This window comes from Naegleria gruberi (genome assembly GCF_000004985.1).
Source record: "Naegleria gruberi genomic scaffold NAEGRscaffold_38, whole genome shotgun sequence".
Taxonomy (NCBI): domain Eukaryota; phylum Heterolobosea; class Eutetramitea; order Acrasida; family Naegleriidae; genus Naegleria; species Naegleria gruberi.
In genome coordinates this window covers 204,545-231,197 of record NW_003163289.1, presented here as the reverse complement: position 1 = coordinate 231,197, position 26,653 = coordinate 204,545, and the positions used below count along the sequence as shown (strand labels likewise).

At 34.2% G+C, this 26,653-nt stretch overlaps 7 protein-coding genes across 7 annotated transcripts; all 7 read right to left on the bottom strand.

Moving 5' to 3' along the window:
• Window positions 1–192: 192 nt before the first annotated feature.
• FM172 (uncharacterized protein) lies at window positions 193–3,675 on the bottom strand (the record flags this gene model as incomplete). The annotated part of the gene is made up of 4 exons (XM_002674686.1): window positions 193–836; window positions 881–1,204; window positions 1,252–2,294; window positions 2,428–3,675. The coding sequence occupies 4 exons, from the start codon at window positions 3,673–3,675 to the stop codon at window positions 206–208; spliced, it is 3,246 nt and encodes a 1,081-aa protein (XP_002674732.1). The 3' UTR covers window positions 193–205.
• Window positions 3,676–4,070: 395 nt separating this feature from the next.
• NAEGRDRAFT_50766 (uncharacterized protein) lies at window positions 4,071–5,141 on the bottom strand (the record flags this gene model as incomplete). Its single annotated transcript, XM_002674685.1, has 1 exon — window positions 4,071–5,141. One exon carries the CDS (start codon window positions 5,139–5,141, stop codon window positions 4,071–4,073), a length of 1,071 nt encoding a protein of 356 aa, XP_002674731.1.
• A 2,762-nt stretch (window positions 5,142–7,903) lies between these two features.
• NAEGRDRAFT_70125 (argonaute) lies at window positions 7,904–10,600 on the bottom strand (the record flags this gene model as incomplete). Its single annotated transcript, XM_002674684.1, has 1 exon — window positions 7,904–10,600. The coding sequence occupies one exon, from the start codon at window positions 10,598–10,600 to the stop codon at window positions 7,904–7,906; it is 2,697 nt and encodes an 898-aa protein (XP_002674730.1).
• Window positions 10,601–10,885: 285 nt separating this feature from the next.
• On the bottom strand, window positions 10,886–14,438 carry NAEGRDRAFT_58672 (uncharacterized protein; the record flags this gene model as incomplete). Its single annotated transcript, XM_002674683.1, has 2 exons — window positions 10,886–13,559; window positions 13,760–14,438. 2 exons carry the CDS (start codon window positions 14,436–14,438, stop codon window positions 10,906–10,908), a joined length of 3,333 nt encoding a protein of 1,110 aa, XP_002674729.1. The 3' UTR covers window positions 10,886–10,905.
• A 720-nt stretch (window positions 14,439–15,158) lies between these two features.
• Window positions 15,159–19,086, bottom strand: NAEGRDRAFT_70122 (uncharacterized protein; the record flags this gene model as incomplete). Its single annotated transcript, XM_002674682.1, has 4 exons — window positions 15,159–15,419; window positions 15,484–16,075; window positions 16,125–18,130; window positions 18,211–19,086. The coding sequence occupies 4 exons, from the start codon at window positions 19,084–19,086 to the stop codon at window positions 15,159–15,161; spliced, it is 3,735 nt and encodes a 1,244-aa protein (XP_002674728.1).
• Window positions 19,087–19,300: 214 nt separating this feature from the next.
• Window positions 19,301–20,635, bottom strand: NAEGRDRAFT_50762 (uncharacterized protein; the record flags this gene model as incomplete). Its single annotated transcript, XM_002674681.1, has 1 exon — window positions 19,301–20,635. The coding sequence occupies one exon, from the start codon at window positions 20,633–20,635 to the stop codon at window positions 19,301–19,303; it is 1,335 nt and encodes a 444-aa protein (XP_002674727.1).
• Window positions 20,636–21,558: 923 nt separating this feature from the next.
• On the bottom strand, window positions 21,559–26,548 carry NAEGRDRAFT_58671 (RNA polymerase II largest subunit; the record flags this gene model as incomplete). The annotated part of the gene is made up of 1 exon (XM_002674680.1): window positions 21,559–26,548. The coding sequence occupies one exon, from the start codon at window positions 26,546–26,548 to the stop codon at window positions 21,596–21,598; it is 4,953 nt and encodes a 1,650-aa protein (XP_002674726.1). The 3' UTR covers window positions 21,559–21,595.
• Window positions 26,549–26,653: the final 105 nt, after the last annotated feature.

Sequence of the window (26,653 nt, the reverse complement as noted above, 5' to 3'; positions counted from 1 at the left end):
ATTCTGTTGAGGCAAATTCTCTTTCGAATAGATATTCATTCCCATATTGTTGTCATTGCATTTTGGAGATCAGGTACTGAACCTGTCAAGTAAATTTCTCTGCTGGAAAGGTATAATTCGTTGCTAGTGTTGGATTTGGTGGAAAAGTATTGAGTGTTGTTTGTCTGAACATTCTACTCATAAGGAATCTTTGATAGAACAACATTTAATCTAATTTATTTCTAATCTCTAATAATTCTTCAGCAAGATTTGTAAATGAAGGTCTTTTTTCAAAATCTTCACGCCACGAAGAGCTTATCAATGAAAATACTGAATTAAGAGCTGTTAAATACTTATCAAATGGATCGACTTGTGCAATACTCATTCTCATATTTTGATTCGAATATTTCAAATCATCCATAACGAAATATTCTCTAATCCACATTTTCATTATTTGTGAATGAGAATTAATTGGCAATGTAGGAAGAGGCAAACGTAATCCTTCAGATATTAGTTTTGGAACTAGTAGGAGAGAAGTCTGATTGGCAAGTTGAGCAAATGTGTCAATTTCCTGTTTTGACATGATTGTGGAAAACTTTTGATTAGTTCCATAATTGTGTTGGAATAATAAATTCTCATCAAACATTAATTGCCACATGATGATTGCAAAACTATAGACATCTGATTTTTCATTGTAATGTTTACCTAATAGAATTTCTGGACTCATGAAAAGCAATGTGCCAACGTGTCCTGTTTTGGTAGTGTTTGAACTCTCATTGGAAAGTTTTGATAATCCAAAATCGCAAACTTTTGGTGATAAATCATTAGAAAGTAAAATATTTCCAGGTTTTAAATCTCTGAATCACTTCTATTAGTATAATTTACATTTTCAATAACTCACCTATGAATAATCATACAATTATCCTTTCCTCCATGTAAATAACTCATTCCATTTGAAATTCCAATAAGAATTGAAATTTTTTGTTTCAAAGTGAGATGCTTCTTCTTCATTTTACATTCGTATATCAACTTTTCCAAACAACCTCCATTCATATATTCAGTTACCATAAATTTGGATTGTTCAGAAAGAACAACTCCATAAAAGTTTACAATATTTGGATGTCTCATTGATGAAAGCATTGAAGATTCATGTTCAAATTCAGTAGTATCCATTTCATCATCGTCTATTTTGATACTCTTCAAAGCAACTTCAACATTCTTCCAACTTTGATATGTCAGAAATCACTCTTTAAATGAAATACTAAAACTTACTATGCTAAATAGACAACACCCATGCCTCCTTCTCCAATTTTCTTTATAACCTTAATATCTTCAAGCTTGATTAACCAATTCTTGATTGAGTGTTTACTCTCCAATTCTGAAGCATACAGAGATTGCAAATCTAACAATTTTTGAGTTAATTCCACTTCTGCTTGTTCTTTCTTATGGAGAATTTTAATCTTACTCCTCATTCCTTGAAATTTAACACAACCAAATGTGATTACAATGCAAGCCAAACAACTAATGATAAAGAAAGCAATAAATATAAATGGAATAATAAGAGGAGTGTTAAATTGGCATGAATATGCAAAATCTCCTTTTACAATCTTTTGTTCACGTTGCAAACTAAACCAAGGTCTACACCGAGTTGCTCTAATTGGAATGGAAATACTTGAAGAATAACTTTCTTTAGTAAATAATGTTGTTTTGATCGTAAAGGTTAAAGTGGAATTTCTATCAGATAGTTCCTTTTCAGATCTGGAATATAGAATTCCATTCAAAACATTGGAAGAAATTTTCTGAAACTCTACTACATGGTTACTATTTGAGACAAAGACTTCAATATCATATTCTGTCAATGAATTGACAGTTGGATCAATTATTTGATCAAATATATCAATATTTAGGGTAACTTTCTCACCGAATGATATTTCGAATTGTGGAATACTAGTATTTCCCATATGATTAGTGTAATTCAATTGTTTTTCTGGAATTGTTAAAGAAATAAACTCTGGAAAGGATGCATAATTTGAAAGTGTTCCATTTCCACAATAGTTATTCGAGTAGGCATTGCCTGTTGTTGTAGATCTAGTTCCAATAGTATATAATCCACCTCCCAATATGGAAGCATAATTTTCAGAAACTGAACTTTCTAGCCCTAAAAAAAGTGAAGATTTCAGTGTGAAAATCGCACCACCATATTTGCTGGCCTTATTCCAATTAAAATAAGAATATTCCAGCTTTATATTTGTTGTATATAATGAATCAATGGCAGCATAGGCACCTCCATAAACAGCTGTATTATTTTCAAACATCTTTGGGCATTAGAATTTTCAATTAAAACTTGGTAATACTCACATTGCTTGAAGATTGAAATTGTTTTGCGTATTGAGAAAAAATAGCACCACCTATTAATGCTGAATTATTAAAAAAATAGCACCGAACAACCTGAAGCATGGATTGATATTGAAAAATAGAACCACCACCCACACCTTCATCTGGTTTTAGATTGTTCGATTCGAATAACTGATTATTGTTTTCGAATAATGTTGCACGAACATGTAACTTGTAAATATCTTTTACAGTTATTGCAGATCCTCCCCTTCTGTTTGAGTTTCCACTAAATATTGTATTTTGAATATTTGCATAAATTCCTACACCTTCCAAATATAAAGCTCCAACAATGTCACATCCTGTAAATTTGCTTTCATCAATCTTTACATTGAGAATAGATAGAGATGATAAATACAGGGCAGGATATTCTGTTTTAGCGTTAAAGGTTGCAAATACCTTTCCAATATGAGTTGGAAGATTGTTGGTGAAAAGACTATTCGAAATGGTAACACTTTTGGCTTCAACGAATTGAAAAGATGATTTTGAGAAATTAGATCTACTAACTACAAAATCAGGTCTTCCAAGGTCATTATTTCCTGTTGCATAGATTTGGCCAGACTCGAATTGAATTAAAGAATAATCAAATGAACAATTCTCAATTTGCAAATTACCATCCCAATAGTAAAGTGCACTCATAGCCACTCCCATAAATCTAGAATTCCTAATCAAAATCTTACCCTCTCTTTTTTCAATAGCACCAGAATTAATATGTATCTTTGTTCCCCATTTTTCAATAGTTTCTGAACTAGTCAATACAGTTGACTGTTGCAAAGCATTCAATATAAATTCACTTCCAACAGTAACATTATCCAGAGTCAAACTACCATTATATATAGCATAAAAATAATAAAGCAAACAATCGACAACCTCTAATTCACTTCCTTTAAAAACTCCTGAAAGCCTCAAATTCAAATTTTGAAATCTGACAAATGGCACAATCGTCGCCTCTACTCCAATAGAACAACTAAAACTTCTCTTATTCGATGAAGATATTAACAATTTTGTAATATTTGAATTTTTAAATTTCCAATCACAAGGAACATAATCATCCAATAAATTAATTCGAATATTGGTATTATTTGATGATGATAATAAATCGAGAGCATAATCAATACTTCTACATGGATGAAGCAATGAAGAACATGATGGAGAATCCTTTCCGTTTCTATATTCAAGGAAAATATCAAGAAATTCTTCTTCTGCTTGCTGATGTGCTAGTAGAATGAAGCTGAGCAACAACAAAAGGAGAAGGAGATGTTGGAACCTCCATGTCAGAGCAGGTTGATGGATGAGTCGTGTCATTGGCCAATTTTTTGTGATTATTTTTGGATTTGTTGTGTTAAAGATTACGTCGTGTGCTATGAGATTTCATTCGAAATGGAACGCCAATGGATTGCATTTTACTTAGAGGAGCAAGACCTTACCTACTTCAAGGTTTTGACATTTTTTAAAGTAAGGATTCAGATTTAGTAATCAACAGCGAAAAATAGATTACCATGTGAAATAATTCAGAAAATGTTGTTTTTAAGCTGTTGTAATTAAAATTGTAATTTTTCATAATGGCACATTGATTATTATCTCGTGAAATACCGTTTGAAAACATTACAATTCATGAATAGTAGTTTTATATAGACTGTCGCGTACTGTTAATTTTATGTGGTGTTATTATATATCATTAGAAGTCAACTTGGCCAGTTTCAGGCTATTTTAAAACTAAACATGACTGGCTGACGTATATTTAGAACTGTTAAGTGTTTCATTTCCTCTATACATTTTACTCCTTCATTGCTAATGCTATTGTTGGAAATATCAAGATTGGTCAATTGTTTCATTTCACTAATGTATTTAGCTCCTTCATCACCAATATTATTGTGAGAAGCAGAAAGAATGGTTAATTGATTCATTTCCGCTATGTATTGAACTCCTTTAGCACCAATTTGATTGATAGAAATATCGAGATCGGTCAATTGTTTCAATTCGCTAATGTATTTAGCTCCTTCAACATCAATATTATTGTAAGAAATATTAAGATCGGTCAATTGTTTCATTTCACTAATGTATTTAGCTCCTTCAACATCAATATTGTTGTTAAAAATAGTAAGACATGTCAATTGTTTCAATTTGCCAATATATTTAGCTCCTTCATAGCCAATATTATTGGTGGAAATATTAAGAATGGTTAATTGATTCATTTCTGCTATGTGTTGAGCTCCTTCAGCACCAATGTGATTGACAGAGATATCAAGATTGGTCAATTGTTTCAATTCACTGATGTATTTAGCACCTTCAACACCAATATTATTGTAAGAAATATCAAGACTGACCAATTGGTTCAATTCACTTATATATTTTGCTCCTTCATCATCAATTTCGTTGTTAAGAATATAAAGATGAGTTAATTGTTTCAATTTGCTAATATATTTAGCTCCTTCATTACCAATATTATTGTTACAACCAATAAGTTCAGTTAGTGATTTCATCAAGACAAGTTTTTTGTAATTATCAAAAGTGGTATTAATCTCTAGAGTTGCAATATTTTGTAAAAATTGGCCATTCAGTTCGACTTTTCTTCCACATTCCAATGAAAGATGACGACATGATGATAAAACAACATTCAACCACTGCTTGGACACCAATGCACAATTCATTACAATAAATTTAAAATCATTAAAAAAAGACAAAATTTCATAAATTGTATCATCATTAAAATCTTGTTTCTTCCTTGTTTCCAATGATTCCGATAAATGTTGTGTTGAGTGTTTTTCCATTTTTTTCGTTTGAGTTCCGATTATCCCGCTAAACCCTTTTCGCAAATGCTGGCTTGACTGTTAACGATTTTTTGTTAATGGATTTTTGCGATGTGAGCGAAATGTAGAATTGCCCAAGCTCGACTTGTAAATTTTTTCGAAACTATTTGAAATTTCGCCAAGTCTTGAAATTAATCAAGTCATATATTAAATGTATTGATTGTTGTAATGAACTGGAATATACTTGTTAGGCCTGTTTGGAAGGGTCAAGAATAACACACGGAACCTTTTTTCCTTGATATCTCAATGATACGTTTTGGATCTTCAATAGCAAGCTGTATTGAATAAAAGTCATTAGAAAAGGACTCAACCTGACAAACCTTCTTTGTTTTTGTATCAAAGCATCTCGTTTCTTACTCACTACATAGTTGCCAGCAATACATTGTCCTGAATTTAAGGGTTCATTCAGATCAAGAAAATCACATAATTGACACGTATCTTAATACGTAATGGATTCTATTGAACTTGTTCTGCAGGTGTTAAAGGATTAGCAAGATTTGTTTCCGTAAAGAAGGCACCTCCAAATTTTCTGTGAACTGAACTTGTAAAATGCTGTTGATTGTACTGCCCTTTAGCAATGAATTCTGCCTTTTTGGAGAAGGATGGCCATGATTCCAGTTCTTTATCATAGCAACAAATTTGAGAGAGTTGCCTTTCAATCTTGATTTAAAATTGGAGATTTTGATTTCATGCCCTGATCAGATTCGGATTCAGATTCAGATAATACCTAAGCTGGTTCACCAAAGTCCAAAATCAAGATATCATCCGATTATCGCACTTGACTATTCAACATTACGTTATTCAAGATTATTTTCGAATGTATGGGCAAAAGTATTGAGAGAAATAAGAACAAGCTTACCAAGTACAAGAATGTTTTTAGAACAATCAAGAGCAAAGCTAAAGCAAAATTGGAGGGTGAGAATTCAAATAGTGAATCCACTGTAAATGAAGTTGAAGAGATCTCTAAGAAGAAATCGAAGAAAGGTGATAATGAATCAAAGAAGAAGAATGAAAAGAACAACAGTAAGAAGAGAGTTAGAGAGGAAATTTCAACAGATTCAAACAGTTCTACTGATTCTGATAATTAATTGTAAACAATCACGTCCTTTCGGAATTTAATTTAATAAAAAAAATGGGAAGACACACATTTTAACTTCCTTGCAACAATTTCGGTTAGTTGTTTTATTAGATTATTCACTCTGAATTCATCATCATTTTAGTTTCTTCATGTAATTGTGTTGGTAATTGTTATTATGTAAAATTGAATGTAAAGAGGGCCCAAAGTAATGGTAATTTGTTATTTAATTTATTTATGTAGGTTGATTTGATGAAGATTTTAATGCAATAGGTGAGTCGGAGTACTACAATAATTTAATGGTAATTTGTTTAATTTGTTTAATTTATTTACAATTATTCAATTTAAATACAATAATATTAATTGATATTCAACAGTTTAATTAATCAGCAATGGTATTTGCAGAGGTTGATTTGATGAAGATTTTAATTCAATCGAGTGAGTCACGAGTATTACAATAATTTAATGGTAATTTGTTTAATTTATTTAATTTATTTACAGTTATTCAATTTAAATGCAATAGATTTATTGGATAATGATGAATAATTTAATGGTAAGTAGCTTGTTGGTGTTTCATTTCTGATGAATTAGATGAGAGGAAGTGAACGCTTTTAGTTGGAAGCAGGAAGTGAGTGAGTATATTTTTTTTCAGATGGATTTAGTCGGAATTTCGGAACTTGGATTGACGACAACTCGACTTGGAATTTTATTAGAGTTGTGTGTAAATCATTAACAGTTTTTCGTTAATGATTGATGACAATTATGAGTCAAATTTTATTGTGAAATATTGACGATTTTTCGCTAATGATTAACGTTTTTTGATAACAATTTTTCAATAATATTTAACGTTAAACATTATTGAAAAATCGTCAATAATTTACGATAAAATTTAGCGTTAATTTACCTGTAAATTTGAAATTTTTTTCCCAACAAACGTTTACGTTTTTATTTCGTTTTTTTTGTTAATTATTAACGAAAATCAATAAAGTTTGACTTGAATTTTTGTTAACAAAAGTGCGAAAAAATTTATGAAAAAATAAAAATATTTACGTGGAAATATTTTAGCGGGTTACCAACAACATCATTCTATTTTGCAGAAAATCAAAAGATCAATTAAATAATTAATGTTTTTTATGGTACGCAGTTCCTTATTTCCTTCAGATAAATATAAATCCCATATTAATACAGCAATATCAAAATGAATTTGCGTTTACATATTTACCATCTTCTATTTCCTCTAACTTTTTGGAATCAGGATTAGAGCAAGTATCCATTCCCCAACTCTCTCCTTTAGTTGAGCAGATTTCATCAATTGAATAGTTAATTGTATTAAGAATTCTTCTCATTTTCATATAGATTATTGAATAGAACACCATCGAGATAGTTTCCAGATCATATAAGTCAAGATGCTTGGGAAGAAATTGTTGAAAGGTGAATGATAACAGAACAGGGAGTTCCATGTTGGTTCTTCTTTAATGATGGCATCGTTTTTTGTCTCTACCTGAATTTTTTAGTCGTTGGTCTTTTGGTTTTTTTTAAGGACTAATTTTTAAGGGATATCACCAACATCTGGACGTGTTTTTTCAATGTAGCATCAAAACAAGATTGTTTAATTATTGATATTTAATACAGTAGTAATATATATTATTTACAAGTAGAAGAGTTTGTCGTTAAGCACATCTTTAAAGTCTGCTGATTTGGTGTATTGTCCAACTAAGGAAGCAATCTTGTGTGCATACATACATGGAGATGGCACTCTGATAGTTCCAAACCAATTATAATAATTGTGGCAAAGTCTGAATGAAAGTGTCTCCAAATATTGTTTAGACAGAGAGCTTTCGTTAAAGATGGAGTGGTATTTGGTTGGAGTAGCTGTTCCTTGACCATTATCAACCTTTTGAGCAACCAAATAAAATTCAATGGCCAAAGGATCTTCTCTTTGACTGGTAACTCCATAATCCAAAACTGTTCCAGGTTGTGGATTGGTGAAATCAGTTGGCTTGGTTGGATCTGTTTGAGCAAATATTCTAGTATTAATTCTCTTGGAAACTACAATATAATTGAGTTTGCAACTTGGAGCAATATTCATAATAGCTTTCTTACAAGCCATTACTTCCCTCTCCAATACAGCCTCTTTCTGGCCTTCTCCAACACCATCTCTATAGAAAATAACATGTTTTGGTAATATCTTATTCTTTTCCTTGAATTTGTTGAGGGCAGCAGTCATACATTCTTCCAACTCATCTACAATTTCCTTTCCAGCTTCTTGAATTATACACTTTGTAAAGTATGTAGAAATTTTTGCATCAATACTTGCTACAAATCCAGCTACACTAGCCTTTTTTCTTTTGTAAATTTCTCCTGAGTGGTATACATCCATTCCAATAATCATAGTTGGTTCCTTGTTTGGAAAAGCAAGAGGAACTGTCCATGGTGCACCTCCCATTTTAGAACAAATTTGCACTATTACCTTGGTTGCCTTAGATGCTAATCCCTTTTCGTTAGTAATGGTACTCAATTTAACACATTGGCTAATTATACCAACTTGATTGCACAATACCTCCTTGACTCTCGAATATCTTTGCTTTTGATCATTAAATAAAACCACCAGAGCAAAAGAAGGCTTATTACCGCTCATATATTCTTCAATTTCAGATGCATATGTTTCCTCATTGTTTCCACTAAGTTCAACTAGTTTAGGAGTTCCTAAAATCATTCCTATTGGCTTGGAAACATCATTCAATGATTTGATAAAGTTTGTAGTGTCTTGTTTTGTTCCATTTGGATGGAAAACACACCAATTGTCGATCTTAACTGGTTTGAAGAGTTTTTCTCTCTTTACCTCCCAAGATGCTCCAGTGGCAGTTTTTTGCAAATTATCACCAAATTCCACTTTCTCGCATGGAAGAACAGTGGTCTCCACCTCCAATAACTTATCATTAATTTCCAATCCCCAAAGACCTAATTGGTCGGTATATTCCTCATTTTGAAGACATTCTTGTTGTGAGTGTACAATTTGTCTAATTCTTTGATTTGGAGTGAGACCTGTGGCATCCTTGAGAGCCTTCATTAATTGGTGATTCTTTCTCATATCATCAGTCAATCCAGTAAGCAAACACAATTCAGGTAGATAATATTCAATTTTTTGAGGGTCTTTTCTATCTACATGCTTTAACAATGGTTGATTCATATCCTTAACCTTAATTTTGTATTGTTCTTGATAATATTTGGCAAATGTAATCTTTTCACCAGTTTTCTTTACAAATGTAGATTTTGGGGTCTTTTCAAAATCTACATCATCAATATGTACAGTTCGTTGATTGTAGGTGCATAATACAATGGTATTTCTGAATTCATTTGCAATTCTGTCATGACTATCAAACTTGTCCATTAGATCCATAAGCATAGAATACACAGTGTCTGTTCTTAAAGTTTTGTAGATCATGTCCACATTCAACATCAGCCCCTTGCTGCCTAAGAATGTTGTTGATAATGCACCAGGTAATATCTTAATATGATGATTTTCAATATTGGCAACGACTTTTTCGTTAGTATTATAGTAATGTCTGCCAATTCTTTGTAAATGCAAGCTGTTTTGAGCCTTTCTCAAAATGATATTCATAAATTGGAGAGTGGTTGCATCTATTACTTTAGAGGTTATACTTCTAGCAAAATTAATTGTAACCTTGTAGACTTTCTTATCCTTAACTAAAGTTTTCTCAAAAGTTTCCTTATTCTTGGTGAGTGGATTTTTAGTGTAGAGAACTGTTGTTCCATCAAAAAGATAAATCTCATTGATTGGCATGACTTGTTTGACTAAGTTCCCAGCAAAATACTTGCTGTCAACATCAGGATTAATCTTTACATCATAGAGATAGAAAGGTCCCTCAGGAGCTTTTACAGGGAAATAGTTGACTACAGCACGTGAGGTAGTGCTTTCTGCTGGTCTTTCTGTTTGTGCACTCGAAGAGCCAACATTTGAGAGATCTTCAATCTTGATAGTTCTGATGGAAACTTCCTCAATGGCTTTTCTATTACCAAATGATAGTTGAGAAGGCTGTTGGTTGAAACCAGTTCCACGACCACCATGGGAAGGTGTCTTTGAACCATAAGAACCACGACTGCTACTGCTACTACTACTAGCTCCACCTGATGATGATGATGACGAAGGTCTACTTGAATGGAATTGACCACTGCTACTTCCTCCAGAATGATGATCCACCACTGCTCTGCTACTACCACTTCCCCTACCAGCACCTCCACCTCCTCTACTGCCACCTCTATAAGTGCCACCTCCTCTCTCTCCTCCTCTACTATTACCTCCACCTCCTCTATTTGAACTCATTGTGTGTGATTATTGTTTTGTGATTGCTAAAGCCTTTCCGAAGCCTTTTTTCAACAGACGAAAATATATTTGCTGATGTGCTTTGTGTGTTTTGTTATTTTTTTCTAGTTGAAATTGAATTATTTGAAGGCTTTTAAAGGTTCAAAGGCACAATAAGTTGAGAATTCCCAACACTCAAAAAAACACAACATTTTGTACAATTTGCAAGAAAGTTTGTTTTGTATAAAACACTTTCCGAGACACAATGTGCTTGAAGTTAATAATTATCATTTGGATGGCATTCATATTATAAATTGATAAAAAATTTATAGTTTGAAAAAGTTACTAGTTGCTGGACTTTTGACCTTGATGATGCAATCTTCATTGATTTCTTCCCAATTCTTTTGGGATTGAACAGAGATTTTTGTTTGAAGAAATTCTCTCAGGTGAGGATACTTGTCGAAAGGATTAATATCTGCATCAATGTGGGTTAGTAAGACATTTTTGAGTTGATTGGCAAGTTTCTTGTCTTGGTCTGATAACAGGGACATTTTGTCGATATTAATTTCAAGAATTTTGCAGTTTCCTCTCTTTTTTGTATGAACCTTGATGAAAATAATACCATCATTGATGAGCGAGTTGATTTCTGGAGTATTTGTGTTGTTGGATTGACCAGATGACATTGTTAGAGGTAAGAATGCATTGGCAACCTTCTTATTTGGATCTGATTCCATTTCTCGAGGTGAAATCTTAATATGACTAGAGGTTCCAACAAGTTGTGGGGAAGAGTTAGAAGCATTATTAACAGTGAGTTGAGACTTTTTGGAGAGAGTTGACCATGAAGAAGATGGATTTGGGCTTTCTGCAGGATGTCTCTTTCCTAAAATCCAATTTTTGAATTTGCTCAATGATTGATTCTTGTGTTGTTCATTCTTGAATGGACTCTTTGGAGATGTGTCATTAAGTACTGGTTGCTCCATTGTTGGATTATTATGATTTTGGGATGGCGCATGGTTATTTCCAAAGAGGGCAGCCAACGATTTCTTAGGTCTACTCTTCTTGGCTGTTGGGTCATTGATAGTAGAATAGTGATGATGTTGTGAATGCTGTGGTTGTTGCATTTGTTGTTGTTGCTGCTGTTGCTTGCCAAGTCCAACAGTTGTTCCATTAACATAGAATGAATAATCCTTAGCACTCTCTGGTATGTAATAACCCAGCATTCTTTGGATTTTCTTTCCTCTCAAATTAGAAACTGTATTATCTTGAATGTGTTTCTGCACAAGATAATTTTCAAATCGTGAACTCTCAAGGAAAAGTGGAAGAATGTGATTTTTCAAGCTAATCTTGACCTCTGTTGTGGCTGCCTCGAAAGTATCTGGAGAAATCCACCTCGAAAGATGTAAATCGCCAACACCCTTATGTCTCGATATCACTGGTGGAATCAATAAAGCACTGACTCTATTCTCGACTTTGAGTCTGGTTTCGTTTGATAAATTAAGCTCGCTATTTGATCCTGGTTTAATATATGTCTCGAAAATTTGTTTAATCCTTTCCATTTTGATTTCATACTCTATCATTAACTTTCCAATATTTGAAGCAATGCAGTTCTGGCACTCTGATCTGAATTCTTCTTCTTCCTGTAAGAAGAGAACTAGCTCCGAATTGTGATGTTCATTTAGAAAGTCGAAAAATAATGGCTTGAGTTGTGGATCTCCTAGAATTGATGAAACTGTATAACTGTTGGCTCGTGGTTGTTTTTTAATTCCAGAATTACTCCTCATATGACCAATTCCATGATTAGACATTTTCCTAGAATGATGAGAAGATACCTTGCCAGGAGAACAAGCAATAGAAGAAGTGGTTGGTGATAAAGCTCTGGCAGGAGAACAAGCCCCCTGAAAAAGTTGTTGTTGTTGTGGAGATGAAATTTGAAGAAACTTGTTGAATTCCTCTGAAGGCACGGATCCGTGTCTCACCTTGGATTTTCTCGATGTATCTATTGGACTACCTGTAACACAAGTATTCTCATTCGAAATGGTTGCTGTGTTCAGAGATGGTGAATCCCCAGTAAAAACATCCAATTCATCTGATGCCACCAGAAGTGTATTGTTGTTCAAATTATTTGTCGTTCTTGATGATGAAGGTGAATTAATTCCACCACTTGTAGAGGATTTTCTTGGCTTGGTCAATTCAGAGCTTGTTGCAGACATGAGTGGTGATACTGGCTGTAAGGAGAGGTAAATTGGTCTCTGTGGAGGAGGTGTTTGTTCAATAAAGAAGGATGATTCGTCCATGTAATCTTCCATTGTTGGAGTCTTATCGTTATTATTAAATTCATCAAGATCTCCATATGTATCACAATCACCATAGTCAAGTAATTCATCATCGTCGAGTATGAGTTTTTCAAAAGGTGATGAGTCTGTTGTTGCTTGATGATTATCGTCATCGAACATGAGAGAGGATTCATCATCAGTGTGAAACATTGGATAGGAATAGTCAGTTGCAGAGGAAGTTGCCTGCAGATACTCGCTTTCATTCATCATGGAATGTGTTGTGTAGAAAGGTTTCGAATAGTTAAAAGTATTCTCGTTATTATTACCGATCAGTAAATGATTGCTTTCTGCACCGCTAAAGGAAGATGATGCAAAAGTATTAGCGTAGGTGTTATTGTTGAAATTGTAATGATTACTCGAATATTGTTGTTGTTGACCTCTTCTCTGCTCTTCCAATGTTGAAGATACAGAAGTAGTGTTATTATTGTTTTTTAGTTTCTTGTTGTTGAGACCATCATGATGTGATTCGAAAAGATCCGATTCAGTAGACGAGCCGTTATTATTGAGGGTGAAAGTAGACATCTGGCAGTACTTGTCTGGAAGGTGGTGTAGCGTTGTAGCTTCTCGGGAGGCATTGAGTTGCCTTACCTGTTGCTTCCACTCAAATTCCTCCTTTTGGAAATGTTCCATCAATACACGAGGAATGTCTGAGTGTCTGCATGAGTTGTTATTATGTTGATGAGGATGATGATTATTCTTCATTGTTGATATTTCATTGTTATCATTAATATTACCATTAATATTATCATTATGTGGATAATGAGGAACATTATCAGTATTTAAATTATTATTATTACTAATAGCGGGATCGGAGGAAGAAGACTTAAATTACTATTTGTTGTTCTACCTTGCAAGGCATTCAGAAAGTTATTAAATTGCGTCTCCAAATCTTGTCCCTCCAAATTATCAAATAGCTTTGAAAAATCATTATCTCCCATAACATTTTTCATCATCACCCCAGAAGAAGAATTCACCTCCTCTTCATCATAAAAGCTTCCTTCATCATCATCTTCATTATCGTAATTTTCTTTTTGGCGGGAATTTACAGTCATTGAAGAAGAGTAGATAAACCTCGATTTCCTCTTCAACATCATGAGTCTTCGATATTCTTCTTCGGAGAGTGGATTTTCACCATCTTGTGAGTGGATGGGTTTTTTCCTTCTCGATTTACGAACTGTGGGAAGGTTTAAATCTCGGATTGTTGGTGTTGTTGTTGAGGTGTGCTGGTGATTTGGGTCTTGTTGAGTAGTCGTATTCGAAAGTTGGCTTGATGAAGATGAAGAATTATTGGAAAGTAAAGATGTTGGAGGGAGATGAGGACTGATTGTTGCCGAACTCACACTTCTAAATCGTTCCTTGGAGACAATGAAAGGTTTAGGAGAGTACTTGTTGTGGGTAGGATTCGAATAATTATTAGAATTATTAATCATTTCATTGTGATCAGTGGAAGATGAAGAGGATGATGTGAGAAGGTGTCTACCAGTAGTATTCGTTGTTGTTGTGGTACTTGCTGTTGTTGCAACCATTGAATTTAATGAAGGTCTCTCACTATTCGAAAGACTCACAAATTAAGATTCTTTTTTCAGAAATGAATGTTTGTGGGCTTGTCAGTCTTGTTTTTGGACCTTTGAATAAATATTGATGAAGATTTCACTGAAGATTATTTCTATCCAATTCGCAAATTCTCAAGTTTCGAATAGAACCTATTGATGATCAAATGTGAGAAAGTGAACCACTGAGAACAGCACTCTAGAATGTAATGATGAAGGATGCTTGTTCGTTTTTTTGAAGGTTTTTATTTCTTCTAGAAGGTGCATTAATTTGCTATACATTTGACATGTCACTTTTAGCAAATCAGTAAATTGTACGTTTTTGTTTGAGGACGCCCACATGTGGGGTTTCATTTTGACAGAACTGTTGGGTGTGATTCGTGTTTTAATAGATGAAACAATAACTAAACTTGAGTTGTTATTAGTTGTAATTCGAAAGTTGGAAATGTTCAAGTTGTTTGGGTTAATATTCGAATCATTGGAATAAATTGTATTTGTTATTCTTCAGTCTCAAGTTCACAAGACGTTTGACCAAAGTCAACTGTCCATTTTTATGTTGAGAAAAATTCCAATTTAGGATGTTTGTTACAGGACAATAAGTTTGAAGAAGAATAAACGCAATTCATATATTTACAATTCAAAAAATACAATTTTCATTTCATCATAATCAAGATTCCAAACAATATTCTAGTAGATTTACAACATCTTGTACATGTCCAATTTTCTCTTGAGTTCAACACTGTATACCACCTCGTGAATATTCTTAAAGGACTTTCTAACATCTTCCTTATCAAATGTATTAACAAACGAATAGTGGAATCTTCTTCTTCTCTTATGTTTGCTATTGAAAAGTTCAAATGTTTCTTCCAAATATTTGATTGGTGGTTTTTTAGGGCTTGGGGAATATTTAGGGAAAACCTTGGTGAGTAGGGATGGATCTTGAGAAAGTTTTTGATTCTGTTAAAAAGGGTTTCAGATGGAAATTGTTAATATTTGATTGAGGAATGTTAAATCTACTTACAAATATATCGAGATGTGTGAAAATAAAGCAAATTTGAGTGTCTGCAAACTCTTCTGCCATCAATAATTTTTCCAAAATTTTGAAAATGTTTACAATGGATGCACTTGATTTTCCATTGACAATTACTTGTTTCTTTAAAAAGTTTAGAGTTGGTATTGAACTTGATCCGACCACTGAATTATTTTGTTGATCAATATCTTCCAGGGAAACAGTAATGACAATGGCATCGATAGAGAGCTCTTTAATTGCAGAGGTGACCTTCTTCTCATCTACACTGGTTCTTGTTGAGAAGATGGTATACGGTGTTCTTCTGAACATGAATTCGAGAGGCGCCTTTTCAGTACTCATATTCAAACTTTCGTAATTATTTCTGTATTGTGAAAGGTCTTCGGTGAACATGTCATCACTAATGCTTTGTGAAGATGTGGTCTTGATAGAGGATCTTCTAACTTCTTCTGTCATTTCCCTGCTGGCCAATTCATTTTCAATTATGTTCAATGGATGGAAATGAGTCTTTTCTGGATAGGCAACAATATCAAACTCTGTTGGTAAGTAATTTTCTTGGAGAATTCTTGGAGCTTCATTCAAAAAGCTACAATAATAATATATGTTAAAAACAATGAGAAAATAAAAGCACTTACTATGCAATGTTGGCAGTAAAGAACAATTTGTGAATGTCGTGTGGAAGTGACGTGAAATAATACTTGTTAGAAAGCTTTCCATAGATTGAGGATAAATTTGTAAAGATCTTGACAAATTCCTTATTGGTGGACAAGGCAACAATGGAATCTCTCACTTGTGGAATGAGGAATGTGCAGGCATGCTTATCAGAATTATCCAAAATATCAAAAAGGGCTTCGCAATTCTTTGACAAATCAGGTGAAAGTACAATAAGTGGTTCTTCCTTATCTAAAGCTTGCAACAATTGTTTCAAACTAATAAATTGATGGAACAACCAGGCAGTGAATGCTTGAATATGTTGCTTGTAGGTTTTGGCTTCCTGTAAACTGACACTCTGTCTGAACATGGTTCTTATTTGTTGTAAATATGATGTCAATCCACTCTTATCTTCACCTATAAAGAGTAATGAGAACGGTTCGGCAATTGAAGTATTCAACTCGTCATTTGTCTTATTCTCTGCTTCCAAGTCAACATAACGTGCAAAATTTGGCTCGAAAATATAATCATCAATGTGTGAAGCATAGTAAGCTTGAGAAGCTCTACTTTCTCTGGCACCAGATGTCTTGTTCTTGTTTTCAGTGCTAGACTCGTAATGTTCCATAATTTGTCTCATAACATCGAGGAGAACAGATTGTTCATCTTGGTTGACTTGTTGCTTGATGGTTTGAAGAATGGTTGATGCAGTTCGATATTGTCCCATTCTAAGGTAGCAATGGGCCTTGATGAGATCGTACGTTTGATCGGTGCATTTCTCAATACTACTAAAATCTTCAATACATTCCAAATGTTCACCAATCATGTAGCTACAGACAGCTCTCTTCTCTCTGGCTTCTACATTCTTTGGACTGATTGAGCAAGCTTTGGAGAAACATTCTCTAGCCAAAGAATACTCCCTAATAGAAAGTAAGATGGATCCAGCATCTAACAAATCCTTGACATTATCCAACGATTGAATGTGTGAGGAGGCAGATCTCGTAGAATCATCCAAATCGAGATTAAATTTCTTTTTTAGAACAGACTTGAAATCCTCCACATCACACTGCTCATCATTCATCAATGTGTGGAGAAGTGACTTCTTATCAATCAATTCAAAATCACCAAGCTTGCCTCGTTTTCTAGAGACACCGCCAATCAGAGCAATATATTCATCAGAGATACTTGTCATGGTGTGAGATTTTCTAGAGCATGGCAACTCTTTTCTTGGCAAATCAGAGCAATCAATGTATTCCATCTTTTGCAAGTCTATAATTACAAAATCTTTACAGAATCTTCTGTTAGAATAGCCACCATGCACCATAAGGTAGCCATTACCAAGAGAAATGAAAGTGTGTCCAGTTCTTGGTTGAGGAATTACCATATTCTTGGTGTCAGAGCTTGATGGCTTCTTTCCAAAAACAGAATTGGTGGCAACTTGAACAGCATGTGAAGCACCACTATCACTCATTTTGAATGAGAGTCCTGGATTATTTAACACACTATTCCACAGAGTGATGGGTGTGAAAACTCGAGATGAAATATCAAACATCCACAAATCATTCAATTGATGACTACCATTAGTACCACCATAGAATAGCATTACATTTGGATTTTCGTAGAGTGTAGTTGCTGCGTGAGAGTGACGTTCACTTGGTACCAATGTCTTGTTAATATCAATTTGAATATGATCCCATTCATAACTTTCCAAATCAAAACTCCACAAATCTCCCAAAACCTCACCACCACATTTACCTCCATGAATAAGCATTTTCTTATATTTTGGTAAAACTACTGCAGTGTGATTACTTCTCTTACATGGAAACTTGATCAGTGACTCAAAGCTAATTTGTTCTCTGACAGTTCTTCCAATGGGTGGAGAATTTGATGGTGAATTACTTGATGATTGTTTCTTGAAATCCTTGATGAGTTTGGTACTGAATTTTTGGAGTGAAACAATATGACTCCATTCCCAAGTTTCACAATTCAGTGACTAATTTTTCAATCAAATTTAGAAAAATTGTGAAATTTATGAAAAACAGTTCAATATTTAAATCAATCTGAAAAACTTACATATAATTGATCAAAATATCTCAAATTATTCTTTCCTCCAAATACATACATTCTTCCTTCAAAATAAACAGCCGAATGATAACGAAGTTTAGGTGGAGATTGAGCAATATTCTTCACAGCTGGACAGAAACAATGCCAATCACCATGTTCTGCAGATTTCTTGAGAAGGAAGAGTGAATTTTCAATACCATTCAAGTTTTCAGCAATACTATTTGTAGATAAAGATGATTTTGAGCTTTCCATATTTGATTGTCCTCCAAAAATTAAAATACAAGGTTCTTGTTTAGAATTTGTAAACGAAACTGTTGTGTGTTTAGCTCTTGCACCAAAAGATCCTGTCATGGTTTGTTTGGAGACCCAGTCAAGAGTGGACAAGTGAATGGAATGATCATTTGGTGTCATGTTTGGTGGTGTTGGATATGAAGAGGACACATCCTTTGTTTCGTCTGCTTTCTTATCAGATATTTCCTGATCATTAAAGGTTACACTTTTCACATTGTGTCCATCGTCAATTGTTGATGAAGATTCTTCTTGTTGATTATAATTTTCTTCAACAACACCACCTTCAACTGATGACTTATCATCATTGTTATGATCTTTAATCATCTTGTCAATGATGTTAGTAACCACATCAGAAATAACTCTCTCATGTTGATGATTGCCTTCTGATGCTTCACCAATCGTTTCGTTATTATTGTTATTCGAATCAAAATTTAACAGAATGCCTTCCGTTGATTGTCCTTCATTCTTTGGAGCTGTTGTTGTGGTGTTTAATTGTTGTGAAGTTGTAGATGAAGAAGATGCTACTACCATCATCGGTTCATGTTGAGAAGCTGTGTTATTATTATTCGATTCTTGTTGTTGTACAACTTGCATCATGACGAAATTAGATTGTCACACCACAGAGTTTCGTCTTGCTATTTTTTCCACTTGTTTCTTCTCTCGATGTGAAATGAGACGATTTTCATCCACAGTGATACCTGCAATGTTTGGCGAATAATGGAAGGATTAGTTTCTAATGGTTTACCTGAGTGATTAAGAATGGAAAGGATTGAGTTCAGACGTTGGAATTTCTCTCTTTGTTAAGTGATCATCTATACCTCAATGATTTATTCTTCTGATGATCATCAATAGAGAAAAAGAGTGGAATACCGAAAGAAGTATCTGTATAATTCAATCGTTGATTGGTGGCAATATTGACAACTCTTTTCAATTCTTCGTTGGTAGCTCGTGGTTCAGTATTTGGGAATCCATTCTGGTTAAGAATATTGATCCAATAATTTAAATCTTGATTATCTTTGGAGTGAATGTCAGCATTGGAGAAGTAGTAGAATCCTGCAATGACGTCACTGGCTGCGTATTCCAAGTGGTGCATTCCATTGCCAGTGTATGGATCTAATTGATCCAAATTCCAAATGTGAAAATTGTAATTGTTTTTTTGTTTTCCAACAAGTGGTACAATTTCTCTTCCCTTAACAACTCCAAATTTTAGTAAATTAGTGAGACCAAATTTGAGAGGATCAGCATCTAGAATTCCAATACTCGAAAGGTTGCTCATTTCTGGGAGGGGATTCAATTTCTTGTAGTTGAACCAATTTGATAAACGTTTCACATCTGGACTAATGTCATATCCAAACTTTGTAATTTTCTTATCCCAGAAGAGATCATGAATTTTCCCACTTGATACTTGTATTGAATCCACGTAAATGATTAGAGTGAGCCATCCATTCGATAGTTGAATCACTTTAGGTCCATCAGTTGACCTCGAATGAAAATTCCACTCACAATCAAAGCAAATCGTCTTGTTATGACTCACCAGCAAATCAATCCATGGTCCACATGATTGAATATCAGTGAAAATAATTCTCTTCCTTTCAGGTTCCTTAATTGTCATTTCATTAAAAACTGGCTGCTCAATAGGACTCATGAGTGAAACCTGCCTCGAAACAATTTCTGGATTGGCTCTATCTCCAATAAACACATCCTTATTGAAATATTTCAGCAGGAATGTCATATCCTTCATTTGTATTGAAGTGGTGAGAAAATTCTTCAGCCAAGGAAGTGTAATCTTCAATAGACCAATCAATTGGCCTGCTTCTCTCTTTCCTTTTCCTAATTCCAATCTTGTTAATTGTTTTTTAATTTCATGTAAAATGATACCCGTCTCCTTTGGATAATTATCCAATAATTTAAATACTCTATTACATTCTTCTTGTTCCAAAAGTGCTTTTTCTTGTTCATTGTTAGTGGGAGAAATTATTTGTTGTTGTTGAAATTGTTTTGATGAAAGAATTGAAAAGTATCTATTGTTTATTCCGAATAATTTGTGCTTGTTAATAGAATGAGTGATGGCAAATCGACTCCGTAATTGATTGGATTTCATCAACATGGATAATGATGAAGATGACGGAATTAATTTGAACATTTTTTAAAATTTCTGAAAATAGTTGATGATATTAAATTTAAATTAAATAGTAATTATGATTAAGAATTTAATATAATTAACAAAAGAATAGGATATGGTACAACTCGCAGCTATAGTATTGTAAAAACTTCATTCTCGAATAGATGACTCTACAATGAATAAGATAATGATACAAGGACGGAATGAAATAAAGCCTTGACACTCACAACCCATAAGATGGTAAATACCATCAACAAGGCATACATGATACAATTCAGCATAGGACTCAAATTTTCTCTGAGTATTCCTTCCTTATCATCAGTAAGAGATAAACAAAATTGAGGATTGCTCACCAAAATCAATGAGAATACCAATGATGTAGTAGACAGCATGAAATAGAGGATATTCAATAAGAGAATTTGTGATACTTCATATTGAAAAGGCTGACTTGAAAAAGTATCATCGATGAATATTGTCAAAATCAGTACCATAAAGACACCAACACACCACCCCAGCGATAATGATCGATTCGGCTTTTCACTTTTATAATACAAGTCTTGGACAGGATCTTCTACCTCACTACAAGGCTTCTTTTCCAAACAATTCATTCTTGCTAGATGTTCCATCATGGTGTTACAGATTTTTTTTGTATTTGTTTTTAAGGCAGAAGTGTTCTTGCGAAAATCCCAATTCGCTCAACGAACGAATAAAGCAACAATCATCCTTAATAAAAAATTGTGCTCGCCGTAAGCTTTCCAATTGCCGTTTTGATAGCGAGAATTTATTTGGTGTTATAGAAATTGGAGAACTCTAACTTTACGGCGTAGTAATATTGACGTTACTGTAAGCCTCTCAAAAAGTAGGACCAATTCCTATTTACTAAGATTTAGCTTCTCTATATGCACATTTCTCATAATTTCACATGAACATGATTTTGAACCCTTAATACAACATAATTCACATCAATGTGTTTATTTTATTCTATTGTTTCCAATCTATTGGTGAAGTTGGGCTAAAACTTGGACTTGACGGAGAGTATGGAGATGTTGGACTATAGATTGGACTAGTTGGTGAATAAATATTAGGACTTGATGGAGAGCTAGGGCTGTATCTTCCAGGACTGGATGGTGAATAAACATTTGGACTCAGAGGTGAGAATGCAGGAGAGCTAGGGCTATATCTTCCAGGACTATTCATTGGAGTGTAGGCAGGTGAAGAAGGACTATAGATTGGTGACATTGGACCATTAATTAATGGAGATGTTGGACTATAGTCTCTATAATTTGGACTACTTGGTGAATAAGATCCTAATGGTGAGCTTGGGCTATAATTGGCTGGGCTGCTTGGTGAATAATTATGATTTGCACTTGGTGAATAGCTTGCATTATGACTTGTTGGAGAACTTGCAATGGATGTAATTGGTGAAAATGCAGAAGTGTATGGAGAATATTGTGGAGTCCAAGGACTAGATGGTGATGAAGAGAATGGTGTTGAACAGGAAGGTGTAGAGAAAGTTGAGTGATAAGGAGTCATGACAGCATGAGGAGAGCTTATTGAAATATTTGTCAAATGAGAAGCCTTCATAAAGGTTGGTTGAATGGTTTCCTTCAATAATTGCTCATCTAGGACTAGATCAAAAGTTCCTGTTCCAATCGGAGCCAATTTACCAACCATAACATTGGCTGAAACTCCTTTCAAGGTATCAACATCTGAAAATTGAGCTGCTTCCACAAGTACTTCAACTGTTTGCTCGAATGAACATCTCATAAGTGGTCCATTATCACTTCTGGCCAAACCGTGACGAGTGACAGCTGTAATAACACCTCCTTGAGTCATTACATCACATAAAATAGCCAAATGTCTATAATTGACATAGGAACCATCAAACTCAATAACCTTTCTCAATTCTTTCATTAATAAATTTCTACAAGCTTCAATTCCCAACACTTTCTCAACTTCAATAACATCATTTGACAAGGTATTTCTAAAATCAACTTGTGGATGAGACATGACTGAAAGTAAATCACAACCTTCTGTTTCTAATGACCATCTTGTCTTCTTTTCAACTCCCTTATTGGAAAAGAATTTAATATTTTCATCTTTTCTGTAGAAAACCTTCTTGAGATTGTTGTGACCTTTAAGGGAGAGTTGACTAAGCATGTTGGACTCGAGTCTTTTAAGGAATTCAACAATCATGGAAGAATCCTCTTCATCGTCCTCAGTTTCAGATTTGGATTTCTCACTGTTTCGAATACGAATTATCAAGATTAACTCCTCTGAATTATCATCCGAATAGAAACATGAAATGTCATTTTGAAATTCTTGTTTGATAATATTTGCAATCTGAGACATGTTCAAATGTTCACTCATCATTTCTCTATCTAATACGAATCTCAATGACCATGGACTAAACGTATTAGGATCAATGGTTTTTTCTTCCAGCATTTCTCTAATGAAAAATTGATCACTTTCAATAACTGAATTGAAAATATCTGGATCGTAGATAATCTGAGTAGATCTAGTAATGGAACCTAAATTAGAATATTCCAATTCTTCCTTAACCATTTTGGCAATTTCACAATCATTATCATTTTTGAGATAAATGGTCAACCCAGGAGTTTTGATATTTCTTGAAACATCGAGGAGTTCTTTCAATCGAGGAACACCCAAAGTAACATTCTTAGACGAAACACCAGCATTGTGAAAGGTATTCAAAGTCATTTGAGTAGCAGGTTCACCAATTGACTGAGCTGCAATGCAACCAACCATTTCACCAGGTTGAACCAAACCATTCAAGAATGTGTACTTGACCTCTCCCAATAAATATTCAAGAGATTCTCGAGTCAAATTCAATTCATTCATAACAACCTTGGATGCCAATGAAAATTTCAAGAAAATTGAAAAAAGCAAAATTGCATTTCTTTGAGCTTCTTCTGATAATTTATCTTTTCCCTTAATGATGAGTAGCTCTTCACATGTAGAGTTGACCTTCTTGATAACGTAGAGTGGATTCAAATCTGAGGAGTTGTTGAAAGTAGAGTGCTTTCTACCATATTCTCTTTGAACTCTCTTGATCAATCTGGACAAGTTGACTGGAAAGACAATCTTTGAATCTACTGATTGTAATATTTCATCTCTTACCAAGTGACGATATTCTTGCAATTTTTTATATTCATCATTCAGTTTCATCAAATAATTGGCAAAATCTAAGGAAATTTCATTCAAATCACTTTCTGGAATGTTGTGGTCTTCCAACTTGGTTGACCATTTGTACTTTTCTTCAAATATCTCATCACTCAAACTTAACATTTCAAACGATTGGCTTTCCAACTTGATTGGATCCATTCCATCTTCACCATACAAGAACTGGATAATATTTCCAGAAGCATCTCTCACAGTTCCGTCATAGTTGACCTTAACATCTTCCATGGCCTTCACCAATCTTCTCTGAATATAACCAGTCTCAGCTGTCTTGACAGCTGTATCAATCAACCCTTCACGACCTCCCATTGTGTGGAAGAAGAATTCCTGAGGTGTAAGTCCTCTGAGGTAACTGTTGGCAACAAAACCACGACTCTCAGGTCCATGATCATCTGTACTAAAGTGAGGGAGTGTTCTGTTCTTGAATCCGAAAGGTACTCTCTTACCTTCAACGTTTTGTTGACCGACACAGGCAATGATTTGTGAAATGTTAAGGTAGGAACCCTTACTTCCTGAAGTAACCATTGATTTGATGCTATTCGAATCTTTGAGTGACTTTTTGACATGCATACCAGCATCCTCTCTGGCGGCATTTAATGTTGAATTGATTGATCTTTCAAATGATTGCTCAACTGTTCTTCCAGGTTCAGCTGTCACCAATCCATTATGAGCTTGTTTGACAATTTTCTTAACTTCTCTCTCAGCATTATTAATGATTTCTTCAATTTTCTTAACAGTTTCCCCATCTGCAATTGTATCTCCAATACCAACACTGAATCCGTGTTGAAGCAACCAATAGTTCAGTACATGTTGACATTGTCCAAGGAATTTCTTTCCTTCCTGAGTTCCCTTATCATTAACAATGATGTGAATTAAGGAGCCATGGGATGACCCTAAAGATTTCTTATCTAAAATACCTGTTAAGAGTTCTCCATTAGAAATGATTATTCCAGTATCGAATTCAGGTAAATGATCATCCAAATGTTTCAAATCTCCAACTTCATCATCGTGTGTGGAAGAAATTCCATAATAGTCAATTGAGGGTAATAGAAGTGAAAATAATTGTTTTCCAGTCCACAATGGTTTTGGCTTTAAAATTGCTGGAACTGGCAATTGACCATTAAAATCTTGCAAATACATTAGACAATTCATCATGACATCCTTCTCAATATAGACATCTCTTCTTGTACATTTTGAACCTGCCAGTAATGTATCCTGAACTAGTGCAATGAGAGGACGATGACTTTGAGGAGTGATGATATTCTTTGGAACCATCATGAGCTCTAACAATTCAGTTTTGGTTTGCAAAGATTGAGGCAAATGCAAATTCATTTCATCTCCGTCAAAATCGGCATTGTACGGAGTTACTACGGAGAGATTTAATCTGAAAGTGCTGTAAGGCATAACCTTAACTCTGTGACCCATCATGGACATTTTGTGAAGGGAAGGTTGTCTATTGAAGAGAACGACATCACCATCTTGTAAATGACGTTCAATTGTGTAACCGTATTGTAATTGAACTTGATCTGTTGATCTATCTGAAAGAAATTTCAAATCAATTCGAGTACCATCATCACGAAGGACGTATTTAGCACCTGGATAGGTTTCTGGACCATTCATGACCAATTCATTCATTCTCTCAAAGTTGAAAGGTGTCACTTTTTCTGGAACTGTCATATTTCTTGCAATTGTTCTTGGAACACCAACCTGATCTATTTCAATGGTTGGATCTGGAGTAATCACAGTTCTTGCTGAGAAATCTACACGTTTACCCATCAAATTACCTCTGACACGTCCTTCCTTGCCCTTCAATCTTTGTCTCAAACTTTTTAACATTCTTCCATTCTTGGTAGTTGACATTGGCACTCCAGAAATTTCATTATTCATATAAGTAGCACAATGATATTGCAAAATCTTGATCATGTCATCAAGATAATGTTGTGGAGATCCAGATTTGCTCAATTTCTGAATTGTGGCATTTGACTTGATAATGTCAGCAAGTTTATGAGTCAAATCATCTTCTGCCTTATCATTCAAGCCATGCATCACAGAAGGACGAACATGTGGAGGTGGCACTGGAAGACAAGTTAATATCATCCATTCTGGATTCGAATTAATTGAATCAAAACCAAGTAATTCCAAATCTTGTGTTGAAATTCTCTTGAAAATCTGCAAGACACTTTCAGCTTTGATTTCTTGCTTGATTTCATTGGAATTTGGAAATATTTGAGTGATGGACAGTTGATTCTTCGATATTTTAGGTTGAATACCACCACAACCTGTATAATCATCAATCATGCACTTGTCCATTGGTTTCAGTTTCATCAATTCGTTAAATCTTTTTCGTTTGTTGGCGATTTGTTGGATTCTCTTGAATTCTGGAGTGTTTCTATTGAAGAGCAATCTACTGCAATGGACACATGTACATTTCAATATCTTGACAATTGTCTTTAGGAATAATATATTAAATGTTGGATGAATATTGACATGTCCAAAGTGTCCTGGACATTCACTCACTCCACAGCCACATGTCATACAGGAGAGTGCACTATTTACAGTTCCCATACGAAGATCCATCAAACCACCTTCCTTTGGAAGACCTTTCTCCTCAGTTTCGGCATGAATTATTTCACATGCAGACATTTTCTCAACCACATGTGGATTCAAAATGCCAAACTGAATTCTATCAATGGAAGACAAATCCACTGGTGAGTAGGTAAAGGCACCGTTCATTTTCTCGTTATTGTTGTTGTTCTATTTTTTTATAATTATGAAATCAAAGGCCGTTGCTTGTTTTTTGTTTAAATAGCAAAGGTGAATTCTTGTTGTAAAAATAGA